Source organism: Euwallacea fornicatus, chromosome 20, assembly GCF_040115645.1.
Source record: "Euwallacea fornicatus isolate EFF26 chromosome 20, ASM4011564v1, whole genome shotgun sequence".
NCBI classification, from domain to species: Eukaryota; Metazoa; Arthropoda; class Insecta; order Coleoptera; family Curculionidae; genus Euwallacea; species Euwallacea fornicatus.
Genome location: NC_089560.1, coordinates 3129164 through 3146418, shown reverse-complemented (window position 1 = coordinate 3146418; position 17255 = coordinate 3129164). Strand labels below are relative to the sequence as shown.

General features: G+C 34.0%; 5 protein-coding genes across 12 annotated transcripts; 2 read left to right on the top strand and 3 right to left on the bottom strand.

Annotated features, from left to right (window-relative positions):
- Positions 1-2809: 2809 nt before the first annotated feature.
- Positions 2810-4364, bottom strand: LOC136345627 (ras-related protein Rab-33B-like). Its single transcript, XM_066294134.1, has 4 exons — positions 3972-4364; positions 3755-3913; positions 3505-3700; positions 2810-3446 (listed from the first exon to the last, which is right to left on the bottom strand). Exons 1-4 carry the CDS (start codon positions 4079-4081, stop codon positions 3264-3266), a joined length of 648 nt encoding a protein of 215 aa, XP_066150231.1. The 5' UTR covers positions 4082-4364; the 3' UTR covers positions 2810-3263.
- A 140-nt stretch (positions 4365-4504) lies between these two features.
- LOC136345621 (zinc finger protein 883-like) lies at positions 4505-7629 on the top strand. 3 transcript variants are annotated; one of them, XM_066294117.1, is made up of 11 exons: positions 4505-4933; positions 5465-5547; positions 5603-5760; positions 5811-5968; positions 6022-6105; positions 6162-6326; positions 6388-6582; positions 6634-6733; positions 6787-6903; positions 6967-7217; positions 7266-7629. In XM_066294117.1, the coding sequence occupies exons 1-11, from the start codon at positions 4726-4728 to the stop codon at positions 7517-7519; spliced, it is 1773 nt and encodes a 590-aa protein (XP_066150214.1). In that variant the 5' UTR covers positions 4505-4725; the 3' UTR covers positions 7520-7629. The 3 variants fall into 3 exon arrangements, with proteins under 3 accessions (XP_066150214.1, XP_066150213.1, XP_066150215.1); XM_066294116.1 differs by having other exon boundaries at positions 6967-7629; XM_066294118.1 differs by lacking the exon at positions 5465-5547 and having other exon boundaries at positions 5589-5760; positions 6967-7629.
- Positions 7630-7683: 54 nt separating this feature from the next.
- On the bottom strand, positions 7684-8737 carry RpL9 (ribosomal protein L9). Its single transcript, XM_066294135.1, has 3 exons — positions 8652-8737; positions 7982-8353; positions 7684-7921 (listed from the first exon to the last, which is right to left on the bottom strand). Exons 2-3 carry the CDS (start codon positions 8347-8349, stop codon positions 7717-7719), a joined length of 573 nt encoding a protein of 190 aa, XP_066150232.1. The 5' UTR covers positions 8350-8353; positions 8652-8737; the 3' UTR covers positions 7684-7716.
- Positions 8738-9032: 295 nt separating this feature from the next.
- Positions 9033-10928, top strand: LOC136345623 (F-box/WD repeat-containing protein 4). Its single transcript, XM_066294119.1, has 8 exons — positions 9033-9364; positions 9422-9739; positions 9795-9964; positions 10040-10178; positions 10237-10350; positions 10400-10559; positions 10613-10770; positions 10830-10928. Exons 1-8 carry the CDS (start codon positions 9171-9173, stop codon positions 10846-10848), a joined length of 1272 nt encoding a protein of 423 aa, XP_066150216.1. The 5' UTR covers positions 9033-9170; the 3' UTR covers positions 10849-10928.
- fbl (pantothenate kinase 3 fbl) lies at positions 10856-16954 on the bottom strand. Of its 6 annotated transcripts, none has more exons than XM_066294126.1 (8): positions 16548-16954; positions 15947-16088; positions 13109-13293; positions 12497-12670; positions 12195-12439; positions 11963-12139; positions 11766-11901; positions 10856-11706 (listed from the first exon to the last, which is right to left on the bottom strand). In XM_066294126.1, exons 2-8 carry the CDS (start codon positions 16074-16076, stop codon positions 11551-11553), a joined length of 1203 nt encoding a protein of 400 aa, XP_066150223.1. In that variant the 5' UTR covers positions 16077-16088; positions 16548-16954; the 3' UTR covers positions 10856-11550. The 6 variants fall into 6 exon arrangements, with proteins under 6 accessions (XP_066150223.1, XP_066150224.1, XP_066150226.1 ...); XM_066294127.1 differs by having other exon boundaries at positions 13118-13293; positions 16548-16946; XM_066294129.1 differs by lacking the exons at positions 15947-16088; positions 16548-16954 and adding an exon at positions 15291-15434.
- Positions 16955-17255: the final 301 nt, after the last annotated feature.

The following is a 17255-nucleotide window of genomic DNA, read 5'->3' as shown; positions in this document are numbered from 1 at the left end:
GGAAGATATGTTTACCTGCAAATATTTTTTGTGTTACTAATCGTGACGACTAATTTCTTCATAATTTGGATATAATGTGGTTAATGTTGGGTCCGAATGAAAGATCCATATGTGGTTTGAGGGTAAAGCGGCCAAACTCATGGTGCCGCCTTAGGAACCAGAAATATATGATCCCGCTCGAGGATCAAAATGTATAATCCTTCCTAACGATCGAAACGTGGTGCTCCCACTAAATGACAGTCAAGATAATTATGGACTGAATTTTTGATTGTACCCATGATCCAAAGACAACAAAATAATTCTGACGTTCGAAAAAGATTTACGAGCTAAATCAATGGAACGTTGCCTACAGCTCATCCACGCGGAGAAAGCATGGACAGTTGCCGCAGATGGGGAACTGAAACAAACTTCTCTAAACAATCAGGACAACAAAAGATCAATGTGTTACTTCTTCCCAAGAAACACTGACGATACCAAGTGCCACAGGTGTAAGAAATTCGCATGCGAAGGACATCAAAACGCTTCCATTATACAGGTACCACCAGTTCAAGTGAAAACATAATAATTCCCACTTACACAGCCCATGTTTCCACTTGAACTAGGGACACCTGTGTAAAATGTAATTAAAATTTTCAAATCTTTCGTATTTGTATGTTAACTTTTATTATATAATATTTTAAAATATCTTATAATTTATTGAACTTGATTTCCTTTATTTGTACCCTTGCTTATTGCACTTAATAATGAAAATTGGTGAATAAGAGTCCTTACGGTACGTTGTGTGAAATTTTTCACCCAGTATCCAGACGGTTAAATATATGGAACGGACTTTTTAAATCAATATCGGAGAGAACTGTTATTACGTCCGCATGTTTACCCAAATTTACGCGTTTCTCGTAATTTGAAAAACCATTTTGCAGTCACTGCTTTGTCTCTTTTTCCCATCCTATACTCCACAAAAACAGAAAATTCATTGAAATTACGCACATTTAATTCGAGTCCACCAATTAAGCGTTGCTGAGTTTTTAATTTTCCGGTTTTTACCCCATCATGAGGCCCTTTTGCGAGCTATTAATTATTATTACTCATGGCTGAAATACGCCATATGTTTCTTTTCGACGAGTTAATAATCGTCATTTTTATTATCCCCCACGCACGCTTTATATTCCGTTACTCCCAGTATATTTGTTAATATATATATTTAAATATATATATATATAATTAAAGTAATAAAAAGTATATATTGAAGCACAAAAAACTGTGCCATAAAAAAAATCCTCTAAGGAATAAAACGCCCGCTCCCAAAACACCGCTTTACCTCCCGCCTAATTGCTCCGACTATCGACCACACTTCATTCTTACAGGCAATAGATTAAAAATTGTCTTTGAGGGAAAAAATAGAGCTCTTAGATATAATCAAAGCTGTATCTAGCATTGCGAGTGGAATACAATTGCAGCTTCAGAAGCAGCCAGCTAGTTGCGCCAGGTTAGTTTTTAACATCAAAGCAAAGGGCGATCAATAGAAAAAGCTCATGTAGCAGGTTGCTTAATCAACGTCCTGCGTTGGCAGTTCACCGTTTTCTGCAAAGTTTCTTTTAACGATCACCAGTTACTTTATATGCATAAGACAAGCTGCTTCGAGAAAAATAGCGGAGAAAGCAAAGCCAGCACCCCTCATCTCACAAAGCGGTCCCTACGCGAATTCAGACCACCCAATTAGAGTACCTAAGGGCATTTTATACGCGTCATAAACCGTGCGAACGAGCAGCGTCTTCAGAAACAAACGTCTTATGTTGGATGGAATTTCACTAGGGAAAAATATACTTGACGAGCCATCCACCAAATCAACTTTTCCCTGGAGCCCTGAACCGTATAACAAATTAAAGTCAAGCTTGGAGCTAACTTAGCCACATGGAAACCAAACTTAAGTTCATCCACATCACACACCACCGACCCCAGATACGTAGTAGAACTCTTCAGACATTCTATCACCTTATTTACAATAGCCGTGAAAGAATTGTATTTAAAATTTAAAGTGTTAATTTAGGATACGTTGGAAGCTAGGGGATTTTCACTACAATATAATTTCATTTGAGCTAAACACCTTAGTTTATCATAGGTTCAGCGCCACAAGGCTTTTATTTGAACGAGCTAGTGAAGTCGCTAAAATAATGTAAGCCATCTCACACTCTTTCATACTAACCTACAGCTCCTTCAGAAACCCCAAATCTCTTTCTATCAGTTTCCCAGCATAAACAGGTACAAAATTAAAAAATTTACTTACCTCCAGTGAAGACATGCACGAAATTCTAAATAAGCTTCTAAGTGGAGACGATGTCTTAAGGGAATGTTAAATAGTCTCACAAAGACTCTCAGCGTTATATCTAATGGTTCCACCAAGTCGTTCACTGGGGCCTATTACTTAACCCTAGGGCTTAAGTAATGGAAAAGAACACGTAGCGTTCACCATTATATCAAAAATACGCCTACCCTCACTCTTCTTTGAGCAACTACGTTTTAGAGCATCAAATACAAATAGGCAAGTTGCTATGCCACACTCTGTACAAATATGGGTTTTTGCAATTGTTATATATTATCTCATAATCCTTATGTAATGAAGCTTTGATTCAACCAAGTATTTTACGTCCGTTCTTTAGTATGAAAACGTAAACATCTTGAATATTAACTCATTATATATGGGGCTTGTTAACACAACTTTTTAAATGAAGAAGTGTTGCTCAATGGATTGACCCATAAATCAAATGCCTTGCTTGAAAGCACACTACAAACGGAACAGTAATACTACTGATATCATTAACCAATTAATTAACATTATAACATAACTAACAAATTATAGTAGCGTAAACGCCTTTCCTGATTCCTTTCCACTAATTGGGGTAAATCGAATTTTCCTCTGCTAATTTGGCCTTACTACATTTGAAAAGACTGTGCCTAAGTTGGGAAAGAGTAACTATCTACTTGATTTTGTTAGAATATTTGTGTATAAATAAAACATTGTCTTTTCTTAAAAATCTTTAAGAAATTTATGTAAAAAGAATTTTTAGAAGGCATTTACCTACTGTTAAAAGCTAAAAACAATTATATCCCTAAAGTCTATAATTTCCTAAAATTAACCAGCTACCACGTTTTTAAAGTAAATCTTAACTTCTATCAACCTTATGTTTACTAATATTTGTAAATTAGTAATATATCATAAAATATATGAAATAGTGAATATCAAAAGAACAAATCCCTGACCTACCTCAGCAGGAGCAAGTAGATGTATTTGTAGTGTCTTTAACAACCTTACCAGTAATACTCACAGATGTAGAAGTATGTTCAATGGGAAGGTATCTTTTGTGATTTTTTAATTTGTGAGCCATAGTAATGAATATTGATTCCACATTATCACATTGAGAATCTATTCTAGCTGAAGTTTCAAACAACTAAAAACCAGGAAAGTTGTAATATTTTTTCTTGTATTAAATAATAGATGCAAGTTACAGGCATATTATGCAAGTCTGCAAATTTCTGAGCCTCATTTGTAGGCACTCTTTTTAGCCCATCACACTTATTTCCAACAAGAATTTTCAAAACTTCAGAGCTACAATTCATATTACATTCTTCCATCCATTTTGTCAAGGAATTAAAGGACTCCAAATTAGTGACATCATAAACAAACACTATTGCATGAGTGTTTCTGTAATGAGACCTGTTTCTCACCTAATTATAACAATCTAATTTAGGTGCTCACCTATAGTAGTGACGCACAATAGACAATCTATAGCGTTCTTGACCAGCAGTGTCCCATAACTGCAAGGTAATGTTTTCTCCATCTATTTCAAGTGTCCTACTTCTGAAGTCGACACCAATTGTAGCTTCAGAGTTATTAATAAATTTGCCCTCGCAGAACCTTCAAATCAAGAAATACACATATATGGGATTAGGAATAATTTGCTATTAATTGAAACCTGTAGGTAACAGTGGTCTTTCCAACATTTGTATCACCAACAACAATAACTTTAAACACTTTTTCTTGGGTTTGTTTCGAAGTGTCTAATGACTTGGAATGATGGTCCATTATTAATACAAGAAAGACAGCTTTGTTTTAAAAATAATCCAGATTCTATTTATAAAGAATATGGAAAATACAATTTGCTGTGCTTGCTTCTTTACTGATTGATACGTGTGGGTGTAGTCGATTTTACTGATCTTAAATTGCAAATTAAAATAAATATCAAATAAATTGAACATTAACATACAATTGAGAGAGTCTCTTTTTAGAATTATTGGAAAGAAAAGTGAAAAATTAAGGAAATCAAAAGAGAGAAACCACACACGAACACACTTAAAACATAGTGCTGTATTCAAACTTTAAAAATATCAAAAAGCATTTCTATGAGCAAATCCATGCGTTCATATTCGTCTCTTCATAGATGTCGCCCATAAGGCGTGACACAAACGTCACATAAACGTCAACGTAAAAGTCATAACAACAACATTAAACTGCAAAATAGTACTCGTCCCACAACCAGAACTGCAAATTTAATTATTAGAGATCTTATAAATCTCATAAAAATTTGAGAAAAATGTAGGTTCTAAACGCTTGAATGTGCAGTTATGCAACTATGTGCCTCAAATGTGCTAAGCGCTTTCGTGTGCTAAATCTACGGTGATAAGAGATATCACTTTCATCATTAGAAAGTTGAAATAAAACCTTATGCTATGGAGAAAGCTTACTCATTAGTAGACTCTGATAACTATGGTCTCAATTCTCCTGGAACGAGCCATAACAGAAGAGATTTATTTGAGCCTGTCACAAGCATTAAAGAGGAAGATATGGATAATGGTGAAAATGGCACAGAAATTATAAGTGATTGTACCAGTTCAGCCTATTCCAGGTTCCAGCTTTTGAGTAAGGCACATTTACAAGGTAAAAGGTTCTATTAGCTCTGGGGATAGGAAACAATGAACTCTTTCAGTGTAGGGGGAATCAATATGATCTGCAAACATGTGTTTCACATCGACACATATTTTTACTAGTGATATGCTTTTACTAATTATTACTAATTTATTATATTTTGAAGCAAAATGTTGCATATTTAACACATTTATACCACCAATTCCAAAAGTATTTGAATGGCAAGAGTTTTGGATACAACAAAACTGTTTTGCCAGCATAACAGCAATAACATCATAAATGTATTGATGCAGGTGCTAACATACAATTCCCTTTACCAGTCCACCTCATTATAAAAGTACAATGTGGTTCCGCATCATCATTATTAAAATGCACCATATATCTGCAGTTTTACTGATTTATGCATATCCTAGAGTGAATAATTTTAATAACCCTATTACCTAACTTCAAATTAACTCAACTCAGTAGTTAAAAATTCAATTAAAAATGTAAATAACAAATAGCACTGCCTTATTTAAAAATATTTCTTGTATATTCATTAAGGGAGTAGTGAAGTGGCATCTCTTGAGAATCAAAAACATTTGTCTGATATGCAAAATCACAGCGATATGAGAGAATCCTTTGATGTGAGTATAAATGAAACTCATAACAGTAACCCTATTGCTAGCTAACATTCTGCAGCACTCAAAACATTCATCAGAACATTCCTCAGACTTGGAAGAAGAATCAGATTGTTCCACTGTAGGTGAAGATACTCAATGTGACATATGCCAGAAAATATTTTTGGATACTGAAGACCTCAACATTCATATTTCATCTAGACGAACTGACAACAAAAGGTTTGTTTGAAAAAATTCTGATATTTATTTCACATTACCATTAATTTTAGATATCAATGTTGCAACTGCAAAAAAACATTCCGTGATAACACTCAATTAAAAGTACATGCTCGAAAACATACTGGAGAAAAACCCTTTGAATGTAAAGTATGTCATAAAAAATTTACTGTTAATGGTAATCTAAATAAGCATATGAGGATACATACAGGTATTAGTTTCTTCAAATAAACAAACTTCAGTTAAATGCCAAGAAATTTTCAGGTGAAAAAAGATTTGAGTGCACAGATTGTGGCAAGAAGTTCACGCAATTTGCGCACCTTGAGGACCACAAAAAAACACATTCTGGTAGTCGAAAATATTACCGTTTTAAAGCGACTTCAATCTTAGTTAATAATTTTCAGGTGAAAGGCCTTTTATTTGTCAGTACTGCCATTCAACATTTAAGACGAAAGCCAGATTGAGAAAACATGAAAAAAGCCATTGTGGCATTGTGCCAGTTCCACCAGGCAGAGCTGTGAAATGCATAAAATGTGGAGCAGTCTTTGCGGGAAATCGTCAATTGGGAGGCAAATATTTAGATTAACAAACATTATTGCTTCTATAAAAAGTTGTTTTCTGTCTGTGTAGTTCATTTGGCTACTCACGTTCCTGATTCAGTAGGGCCATTTATGTGCCACCTCTGCGGAAAAGTATTTTCAAAATATCCAAATCTGCAAGAACATCAGAAAACTCACATGGATACGAAGTCGTTTTTTTGTGAGTTGTGTGATAAGAAATTTTCTAGTGGTACTCATTTGCGGAGGCACATGAACTCACATTCAGGTGACTTAAATTGCTCATGTAATCAGCCACAAGACAATTTATAGTTTTCAGGATTTCGGCCTTTCAGTTGTAATATTTGTAATAGACCATTTCCATCTTCACAAAATTTAAAGCGTCATATGATGACGCATACTGGAGAGAGGCCTTTTGAGTAAGTGAAATTGTTTAGAAAAATTCAGGTCAAGATTTTATTGTGTATTCTAGTTGCACAGAATGTGGGAAGAAATTTCTCACTCAGGAAAATCTAAACAGGCACATGAGGACGCATACAGGAGAAAAACCTTTTGCCTGCGAGATATGTGGAAAGGTATTCGCGCACAGGTAAGAAGTCTGTGTGTCAATTTCTCAAAACACTAAGTCACATAATTTGCGTCTTTTTTTAAGCACTACTGCAAAAGAGCATTATCGGGCAGTCCATACAGAAGAAAAACCCTACAAATGCGCAGTTTGTAAAACAAGTTTCTCTCTTAGCAAGATTTTATATAAACACGTCCGAGTAAAGCACCCAGAGTTTTTCCCGCAGTTTAAAAAGGAACAAAACTTGACGCCAAATATGAAGAAAGCCATAAATAAAATTCGGAAGGGAATCAAATGCGAGGATGATAACATTAAAGTGGAATTTGACCTTGAGGAAGGCAAGTTTCATCTTTCATTTAATGCCCCGCATAAAACAATCTTTCCAGGTTTAGAAGAACCAATTCCAATCTTAAAACTGAATGAACCAGAGGTGAGTGTTAAAATTGAACCAAGTGAGGAGACAGAGGCAACTGAAGTAAACTCAAAAGAAACAAAGGAAATACGTAAAGAGACCGCCATTGGTATCGAAAAGTCTAGTCTTCCTAAGGTTAAAGATGAATTAAATGAAGGCGACAGTTCAGCCTTAGAATGTGAAACTTTCAGGTACATAAAAACTGAAAAAATTGAAGTGGATGATTGATGTTTTGTAATTTATTAAGAAGATTTAGTGCAAGTGTTTATATTGAGGACAGTTATTATTAGAGTATAACATAAATGAATGTAGGAAATATAAACCTATTTTAAAATTAATGTGTTTGTATGGTTCTTCAAAGAATGTGACATAATTAGCAGAGGAAAAAAAACTTTTTGCTTTAACTTACAAATTTATTAAACATTTTAGTCTTCATCTTGAATAACTGTAGTTTTTTCTGAAACATACAATCCATCCAAGAATTTACGGATATCCTTGTCCTTGACACTTGTAGATTGCTGGATAAGGGCAGCAGATCTGGAAACATCTTCCAGAGAATTTCCTTCAATAATTAGCTCATCTTTCTGGGCTGTGGAGTTTTTGACTGTCACACCTGGTGCCATCTTCACTCTGGAAATCAAAAGCGTTTCGTGATTATTCATAATAAATTTAATAATAAAAACTACTTACCTCCTAATGTATTTCTCTCCTAAGAAATTCCTTATTTCAATAACAGAATTGTTCTCAGTAGTTACACAATTAATAGGGAAATGAGCATACACAGCCCTCATTTTATACTGGTACCCCTTTGTCACACCCTTCAACATGTTCTCCACATGAGAGCAGACGGTTCTTACTGCAGCCAATTCCTTCTTGGTGCCAAACCATTTTTCCACTTTTAACAGACGGGGATTAACCATACGGACATCCAAGGCTAAATGTTTAAAAGACCTTTTCAACACTCCTCTGGGTCCTTTCACTGTAATCACTCTGCTTTTTGCGTGCACAGTGAGCCCTTCCGGGATCTTCACGGTTTGATTCGTGACTATTTGTTTCATTTTCCTAAAATTTTATTACAGTCGACTATTGGGTTTTACTTAAAGATATAATTAAAGAGTGGTTTTAATTCAGAAAAATTTTGATTTTGAGTTAAAGATGTAGAAGACTGGGATGTTCCATAACCTAAGTTATGATGTTAGTCTTTGGATTTTTAAAGTTTTTAGAACGTATATCGGGAAAATAACGATTGTATAGGGAAAAGAAACTTTACTTTTATTAATTTTTTTTGGTTTTTGAAAAGGATTTTAGCTAGAAATTACGATGAAAAGGGATTTTTAAATTTACAAAAATAAACACAAACCTCTAACGTTGACGTTAAGGACGAAAAGAGAACGAAACACATGCCACCTGTCTTTGTCAGCAAGTCATAGCTCACTTCTGAATTAAATATCATTTTGTTGCAATGTAAACGTGGCAAAGGCGCATGCAAGGTAATCTCTAATTCAAGGAATTTTTCTATTAAAATTTTAGAGATTCTAACATTTTATTATCTAATATGCGTAGTATATAGTTAATATTTGTTCAAATGGTAGTGTTATCAAGTAATATATCAAAGTGTTCAATATATATAAATTTTCAATATTACTACGCTGTTGTCAACTATAATTTTAAGATTCATTACTGACAGAATAAGAGGAACGTCATGAACAACTGATGTTGACCAAATTTAGCAAATGTAGGTTAAGTTTGTTTTGTTTATTAATAATTTCCCATTCCTTAAAGTTTATAGTAAAAATTAAGAAACATCTAAAATTAAATTTCCATGTTAATGCCCTTCAACGCAAATTAAAGCTTTTCCCTTCAATAAACTGACTTTCTAATGTCGGAATGCTGTTTCGATAGCCTGTCCTCAGAGTTGTTAATTTTAATTTTCAGTTTCCTGGAAGTTAGGGATTTGAGTAGATTAAGAGTTACTTGTAAAAGATTTCGAGATATTATCAATGCTTGGGATAACTTACTAATAAAAACCACTACAGTAGTAACAAATCAAAATAGTGAGAAATTTTTAGCTCGGTGAGTACTCAAAAAATCTCTGGATTGACATAAATCATCCACCATACATTACTCTAGATGCTTCTCAAAAATTCCAACCAAACTAGAAAAACTAAGGTTGCAAAATAACTGGAGTTATGGCATGTACAATGAAAAATCCTTATTTTATGTCAGGAAGAAATACATGCCCTGGTTGAAACTAGAAAAGGACTCACTATGGTTTAGTCGAGGATCGAAGATATTTAATTACAAAAGAGATAAAAATAATATAATAGTTCCAAAAGCTAATTTTGTGTTATCACCTCAATATCGGCAAAGTTGTGTTAATGTAGGATTTTCTTCAGTAGATGTAACAAAGTTTACAATCAGGGGAGATATTTTAGCAGGTGGTCTAAGGTTAATTAAAAACACCATAAACTCTTAATGTTGATTTAAAAAAATTGAATTATAGTGATGGAGGAGTTTATATACAAAATCTTGTTGATAAAAATGAGTTTATCATAGATAAAGCTGAGAACACATTCACATGTTCAGTTGATATATCCCCTGATAGTTTGGTCGTCGCTAGCGGCATGAGAAATGACTGTTTTAAAATATTTTCTTTACATAAAGATCCTTTAGGTTTGTATTGACTTGGAAATAATTTAATTCCAATTTATTGTCATTATTTGAGATTTGTGGCCTTTATTATTCTAGAATTAACGTTAATACACACTCAAGATTTAGGGCAAAGGGCGTGGTGTGTTTCTTTTTGTGAGGAAAAACCACTATTTGCATGTGGTACCTCAGCAGGTGATGATGGTAGAAAATCTATTTGGATATATGATACTGAAAGGTATTAAATATAAGAATAGCCTCACAGGGTTTGTTTCTACTATTTTGAATTGGCATAGGTATACTGAAGTTCTTAGTTTGAAACTAGGGCATTTTATTTCTGCTACGTTGGACATGAAATGGGATGGAGCACACGGCCTTTGGTCTTGTGGAAACGACTGCCATCTGAGAAGGTACCTTTAACCATACATTGCTCAAAAATATTTCAATTGTTTTCTTTAGATGGGACTTACGCACAGGCAATTGTGAACAGAAATTTCATGATGCATTTGGTGCTGGATTGTACTGTTTAGATTACGATTATTATAACAGTGTAATGGTGGGCACCTACTTGCATGGACGGGCTGCCCTTTGGGATGTAAGATCCAAAAGATGTGTTCAGGTAATTTCTACCCTTTCAACGCAAGTTTTTAATTAAAAACAAAATACTTTCAGTTGTATTTTATGAGAACATGCAAAGGTTCAACATTGAACTCTCCCATATACAGCCTCAGTTTCGATTCTGAATATTTATTTGCCGCGGTCGATCAGAATTTGAATATAATGGATTTCAGCGGCCACGAGTTCAAACAGAAACGGGATTATGTGAAAATGTAATTTACTTAGTAATTTATTATAACTCTTATAAGATTGGTATTCATTCTTGTTTCAGGTTATGTTGGGGTGATTAAGCAAACGTTATTGTTATTAGTTTGGTGAAACAACTTTAATTATAAGAAGTATTTTTGTCAATAAATTAATGTTAAGTGTATATTATAGTGTATAATTCTTTAAATGTGCGCTAATATGCAACATCAAAACCTTCACCATGTTTTACAAGATAAATAATAACTATATAAAAATATACTGATAACGACAAGTACATATATAGGTAATATAACAATAAATTGTGGACATAATAGAAATTTTGTATTGACAAATTCTTTTAAACTATAATTCTAAATAAAAACAAATTTATCAACTTAATTACCTAACAGAACATAAACATTATAATAATGCCCCAGCCAATTTTCCTCAGTTGTTTAATAAGTAGTCCGTAATTAAAATAAATGGGTTGGTCTATTTTAGGAAAATAGTTACTCACAAGTAAACTCGTTAAAAATCACTCACTTCAAATCAAGAAAACCATAACGAAAAAGATCATACTCATGATACTTTTTTAAACCTAAAGGTCTTAAAAACAAACAAAAAGATCTCAAGAGGACATAAAAAAAGTCAATTTAAAAGAGCGAATTTCTCGGTAAATTGTTGGTAAAAAAGTTACGCAAGATATCACTATGGAATGACGACATTTTTCACTTATATTTTATCGAGAATTAATACGGGGTGTAAGTAAATAAGCCACTTTATCATATTTTGTTCATCGAAGCTATTCACCTATCCGCAAGCAGACAGCCTACTGCGCCGAAATAGCCCTCGTGCTCCAGGAATAAAGCCTTCATAGAAGCATTCGACCAGTACTCCATCGCGTAAGCTAAAAGCTTCATGGCTATTGGATTTACTCGTAGGAAATTGCCCACAAAAACCACCTAATTAAAAATAACAAAAAACACGAAACATTCAATTTATTAACGTATTTATTACTTACTCTATCAATTTTTTGCTGAATTGCACACATCCTCGCAATTGAACCAATGTTATTCGTTATGGTGACTAATGTGGCCCTGGCCAAGTCTTGTCGACTAACTTTACTTCTCCTGTCGCGTGAATTCATTTGCCCAAAGCTAAACCAAGCCCATATTCACCGCCATTAATTACGTTAAAAAGGTTTTAAGTGTATTTTACCTGCTGGCAACCAAATCTCCAGGAAGCCCGAACTTTGCATAATCCCCGCCATAAATATCCTTAACTAGTTTATCGACATTAGTATGATCCCCTTCAGCTGCCAAACTAATGGCCTCCTCGAACGTACTACAGCCAGTTAGAAGACAACATAGCCCTAAGAAGGTTCCGCCTCCCAAACTGCAATTTTACTCTCTTTTAGTACTAATTCGCAGCAGTAAATCTGATTTAATACCTCGTTCCAGATACTCTCTTGTAGTCAGTCGGACTTTTAACCGCTAAGATACTAACTCCGCTGCCAATATTTACTAACAAGAAGGGATAGGGTTTGGAGAAATCGTAACTAACTTTGGCACATTTGGTTTCATCGGTCGGGTTGGTCCAGTAATAACACTCTGTTAGATTGCTTTTATCTACGTACAGCAAACCCTTGACCAGAGACTCAAATTCGTCGCATTTATGTAACCTCATGTTTACCGACTAAAAGGAAATTAAAATCTAATAGCTTTGAACATTGATGACCGGTGTTGATTAAACCTTTTTAAAATCTTCTTCAAACTTATAAGCACCACCTCCGGTGGCGCAAACTGTGGTAATTAACTTTGCCATTCCTTTCTGATTGGCTAATGTGAGAAACTTTTTCATTTGGGAAGTTGGGAACCTGATAAAATGGATGGTTCCCACTACGCCTCGTAATTCTACATTGTCCATCTGAAAATATTGATTTCGTTACAACATTGACTTTAAGCCCATAGAACCACATAATAACATTACCTGAATATTATTTACTATAAATATAATGTGAAAATTTATTAAAAATTACCAATAGTTTGCGATAGGCAACACTCAAAAGTACTAGACGTTTGCAAGTTAATAGTTCTTTTAAAGCCTGGTCAAACATTATGGTCGAATTGATGGCTTTTCAGCTATCGTAAACAAACGATTGCATTAACCACAGGGAAATTTAAATGCGTTAATAATAATTTTTAATGTTTCTCGTTCTTTAAATTCACGTATGACGTCAATTTAGGAAATCAGAAACAATAGGTCACTACCTCATTACCGACGCATCAACGATCTTGACGTAAGAAATCAATGTTTAATTCAATTTAAAGATAATTAATGCACGAGTAATGCCCCAAAACTTACAATTATTACCTGTAAATGAGTATCCCTGTGGCCGGTTTTCCCGTATGACGAATTCTTAGTTAAATACTTCCTAATATTCTTCAAAATATCTGCTTCCTCAGTTTCATCTTGCATCATATCGCGAGGTTCGAAATATACCAATTTGCACAGAGTGCCACCAATGTCCATGCCAAACCATGGCATCGCTGAAATTTACAATTGGTCGTTTGAGTAAAATGCATCTACTTCACATATGGACTACAACTATCATATACATATATTAAGGGAAGTATCTACTACACTAAGGGGTAAGGTTCGCCTTAAACAGTTTCTCTTAACCAATCTTCTCTTGCGCAATTCCAAATCGGGGGCCTCAGTAACTTAACTCTGAAACCAGGAACGATCAATTCTATTGCCCAACAAGATTAAGGACTTACATTCCGACAGACTGCACGTGTAATAGACTTAACGTATAAAGGTATTTTTAAGTCTCCTTGTTCTCTTCATTCATTTATTTATCTTCTACACGAAAGAAGCAAATGCTTGGGTCAGAGATGAAAAATTGAAAGAAGGTCGCATGTGCCTTCAGATGTCCCAAATATTGATCAGAACTCTCAGGAATTATGGTGATTTTGCACAAAATTATTGCTTTTAGATATGAAATACTTGAGTGAATATAGCATGTCAAGATAATCTATCTAATGATATATAGTTCTGCTAATAAATAATGATTCAATTTTTATAGTTGACAAGCACCTTTAAAGGGCACGATACGTAATAAAGGTTCCCATTAGCTCAGTTTATAATACCAATTAAGAAGCAAAAAATTGTAAAACCATCAATTCTTTAACGTTTTATTTTTATTCAAATCTATCTCTCACAGCTGATCTAGTCGAATGACAAAAACGGTACACAACAGGGCTAAAAATAAATCGAACTACTAATAACTTTGACTGCATAAAATCCATGGAAACACGAAACGAAGGCACTAATGTGCCATTTTTACATAATTTCTATAGAAATCAACCGCTTTACAAAATTTATATGATTTTTATTACAGTTTACAGCTTGTAATTGTTATTTATTAAAATGATCCTTATGTTGACATTTCAATCTTCAACAAATTGCAATAATCAAAAAGGGTTACATCGTATATTAAAATTTCGACGTATTAATAGAGTTTATAAGCTATATAATATGTAACGTACCATCATTGATATATTTTATCATACGATAGTACTATGAAAATAATTTTTAAAAATGGTAATAGATTTATAGGCAAAAACGCACCATTTTCGAAATACTTTTTCTCATGTATGCCGTGTCGCCCCCTGAAGTATCTCTATGACAATGTGTTACATCCTTCTGATATGGTCTAAGACAATGATAGTTTGACACTTTTTAAATGCACACATTGGTAATATTACCTTGGGATTTCAACTACCCAACAAAAAGTACTAAGTATTTGCTTTAAGAGGTGGCCTTTGTCAAACAATCTCAGGGTGTTCAAGAATAGGTATTGAATTTTTACAAATGTTAATGTTTATTTTATCGAAACCCACACTTTCTTTGACCAAATCGTAGGCCCTGCACTTCTGCAGTTAATACCTACTGGCTTAAAAATTTACAATAAAAATCAAATCACTCACTTTCACCGTTTTCAACATCATACACCAAAACCATTTCATTTTCCATTTTAATCTTTGGCACCTAGCAAATCTACTATAGTATATTATGAACACGGGCTACAGCTAAAAATATATAAGCAACGACTTGTAAATTTCACCTTTAGAGGACTGTTTTCTTATCAATTTGCTTAATCGGTTAGATTTTTATTTAATTTTGAGTGTATCAAGTAGATATTAGATCTAAATATAATATATACGACTCAAGATTTGTGGGCTTTTATTTGTTTCGACTTGCACAGAGCTTACAGGGAAGTGTAAATTCTGCTATAGATCACCTATTGGCATAATCCTGAAGTTGAGAAACGCTTTCCGGGAATTAAATGGAATATTACGTGAGTACTTGAATAAGTTATGTCAGGAATCAAAATAATACAGACACTGTAAGAGCTAATTGGCAGTTATTTTATACTTGCAACCTTGGGCAGATATAAGTAGTAATGATCTCTTCTCACTTGGCATTAGGCACATCCTACTTACTACATCTTAAGCAATAACTTAATATTCTGAAATTTTACCCCTATGATCAGAACTTGTTCAGTTCACTAACGATCCAAAAACTTCTCTCAACTTCCAAACAACTCTAACTTTAAAAAATTAATTCCGCCTATCAAATCGCGAAAGTTAATAAAAACTGATCGACCACCAAACCAAATGCCGCGCCAAAAGCATAAACACTGGAATACATTATTATACATTTGAATAGAACAATTTTCATGCAAATTACGTAAAACAGCACCCGGTCAAGTAGTTTTTATTATTATTGACCTTTGCATAGAATGCCTGAGATAGCGTCAGAAACGTGGTAATGAAGTGTTCTGAATTGTGAGCGATAAGTTTGAAAATTATTTTAGTACAAAACCCATAAAACCAGTAAAGTAACAGTGACGAGGCAGCGTGATAATCTAATCGTCGTTGAAGCCAAGGCTATCTGTTAGTTAGACCTGGGAAAAGTACAAATTCTTGCAGTGTTTACTACAGCGGGTGTCCCTGGCAAGATTGTTTAATTAATGCAATATCAGTTTAATTGAAAGAACAGTCGTTTAATAATGCTTAGTTCAGGGTACCATTCTTGCCTACTCTATAATAGTATTCAGTTCTTATACTGACCAGTTCTCACCTAAGGTCTTTCCCCCCTAAACACACTCAAATATGACTGAATATTAAAACTTACATGGATGATCACTAATCCCATTTTGCATACCATTTTCTTGGCCTTTGCTTACAAAAGAGCTACTTGCTTCTTCTGCCATTTTCTTCTTTATCTTGTTATGCAAACAACCTTTGCAGCTATGTGGAGCCATTCTTACTTTTCACTAGAAATTAGAAATTACATATTCGGTAAAAGGGAGATCATTTTCTTTGGGGACAGGAGTGTGTTAAAGCCACATATATATATTGAAAAGAGGCAAGAAACTGACAAGTGTAAGAAATAAGTTTTAATGTAACTATTGAAATTATATTAAGACAAAGTTATCAATAATAATTTCGCTCGCTAAAGAGATGGGAAGCTGATCATCCCGATCCTAGAGAAGGTAACAAACCTGATGAAAGTCTTGACAGAATTGAACTAGTTTTTTCCTGGTGCAAATTGCTAAATAGAGGTAACTACAATATGCCTAACATACTTCAATTATCTATGGTCAGCAAGTGAATTATCACCATAACACTAAGTACTGTTAAATTTAAGTAGGTAAGTAGGAATTGAGGTAAATGTTCAAGAATTTACTTACTGAATAAGCAGTTTTGAAAACTACCAAGCACACAAAACTTACCAGAAAGAGACATATTGATCACAAGCTTGGTTTGCTCCTCAATTTAACCCTAATCTTCTGATACTAGTATATTTGTTTCATAAAAAATCAATTGGGTCAATTTACCAGTGTTTCCTCACCAAAAATTGTTCCCAATTTACTGCTGCTGATCAGCCTTCTACCTCATATATCAATACACATATTTTATCGTTAACTTAACTAATTAATTCATTTGAGATAAATGATTGTCCCACTAGGTTAAAGTACATTCTCATAACAGAAACATAATAAACAGGTATCTGAGACAAGATTTTCTAGACAGTTTCTAGTTGTACATTAAATTTAACGCGGATTTCGTAACAGTTACGTGACAATTTTGTGTTTAAGTGACTATCAGGGCTTTGCTGAAGGTTCTGTAAAAGTAGATGATCACGATGACTGATATTAAAGGGGCCAGAGAGGGGCGCAGGGCGAGTTGTGACCTTGTTAGATTATACAGTGGCGTGATGACTAAAGGTTTGATTTTATAATCTAACGGTTAACATAATTCTAGAGTATACATTTACTTTAAGTCTACTGACTAGAACGTACAACAGAACTAGGAATAATTTACATTCTTTACCAGAAACTGTCAGGAGTGACAGTAGACAAATAAAATAACAAATGATGATGTCGATTGCGTCAATAAGAGCGGTGTAACTAGTATTTGTTATTGTTAATATTTTTTTT

Bases quoted from the DNA above. Each gene is read 5' to 3' on its own strand.
- fbl (XM_066294126.1), bottom strand. From the start codon at position 16,076: ATGGCTCCACATAGCTGCAAAGGTTGTTTGCATAACAAGATAAAGAAG. The intron at 13,294-15,946 runs GTAAGTTTTAAT...TGTAAATTTCAG, and splicing joins TGGGATTAGTGATCATCCAT to CGATGCCATGGTTTGGCATG. The intron at 11,707-11,765 runs GTAAGTAATAAA...ATTTTTAATTAG, and splicing joins TTCAGCAAAAAATTGATAGA to GTGGTTTTTGTGGGCAATTT.
- LOC136345623 (XM_066294119.1), top strand. From the start codon at position 9,171: ATGTCGGAATGCTGTTTCGATAGCCTGTCCTCAGAGTTGTTAATTTTA. The intron at 9,740-9,794 runs GTTAATTAAAAA...ATTGAATTATAG, and splicing joins ATTTTAGCAGGTGGTCTAAG to TGATGGAGGAGTTTATATAC. The intron at 10,560-10,612 runs GTAATTTCTACC...AAATACTTTCAG, and splicing joins GATCCAAAAGATGTGTTCAG to TTGTATTTTATGAGAACATG.
- LOC136345627 (XM_066294134.1), bottom strand. From the start codon at position 4,081: ATGGACCATCATTCCAAGTCATTAGACACTTCGAAACAAACCCAAGAA. The intron at 3,914-3,971 runs GTTTCAATTAAT...CTTGATTTGAAG, and splicing joins AAGACCACTGTTACCTACAG to GTTCTGCGAGGGCAAATTTA. The intron at 3,701-3,754 runs GTGAGCACCTAA...GTCTCATTACAG, and splicing joins ATTGTGCGTCACTACTATAG to AAACACTCATGCAATAGTGT.
- RpL9 (XM_066294135.1), bottom strand. From the start codon at position 8,349: ATGAAACAAATAGTCACGAATCAAACCGTGAAGATCCCGGAAGGGCTC. The intron at 7,922-7,981 runs GTAAGTAGTTTT...TTTGATTTCCAG, and splicing joins GGAGAGAAATACATTAGGAG to AGTGAAGATGGCACCAGGTG.
- LOC136345621 (XM_066294116.1), top strand. From the start codon at position 4,726: ATGGAGAAAGCTTACTCATTAGTAGACTCTGATAACTATGGTCTCAAT. The intron at 6,327-6,387 runs GCAAATATTTAG...CTGTCTGTGTAG, and splicing joins GGGAAATCGTCAATTGGGAG to TTCATTTGGCTACTCACGTT. The intron at 6,904-6,966 runs GTAAGAAGTCTG...TCTTTTTTTAAG, and splicing joins GGAAAGGTATTCGCGCACAG to CACTACTGCAAAAGAGCATT.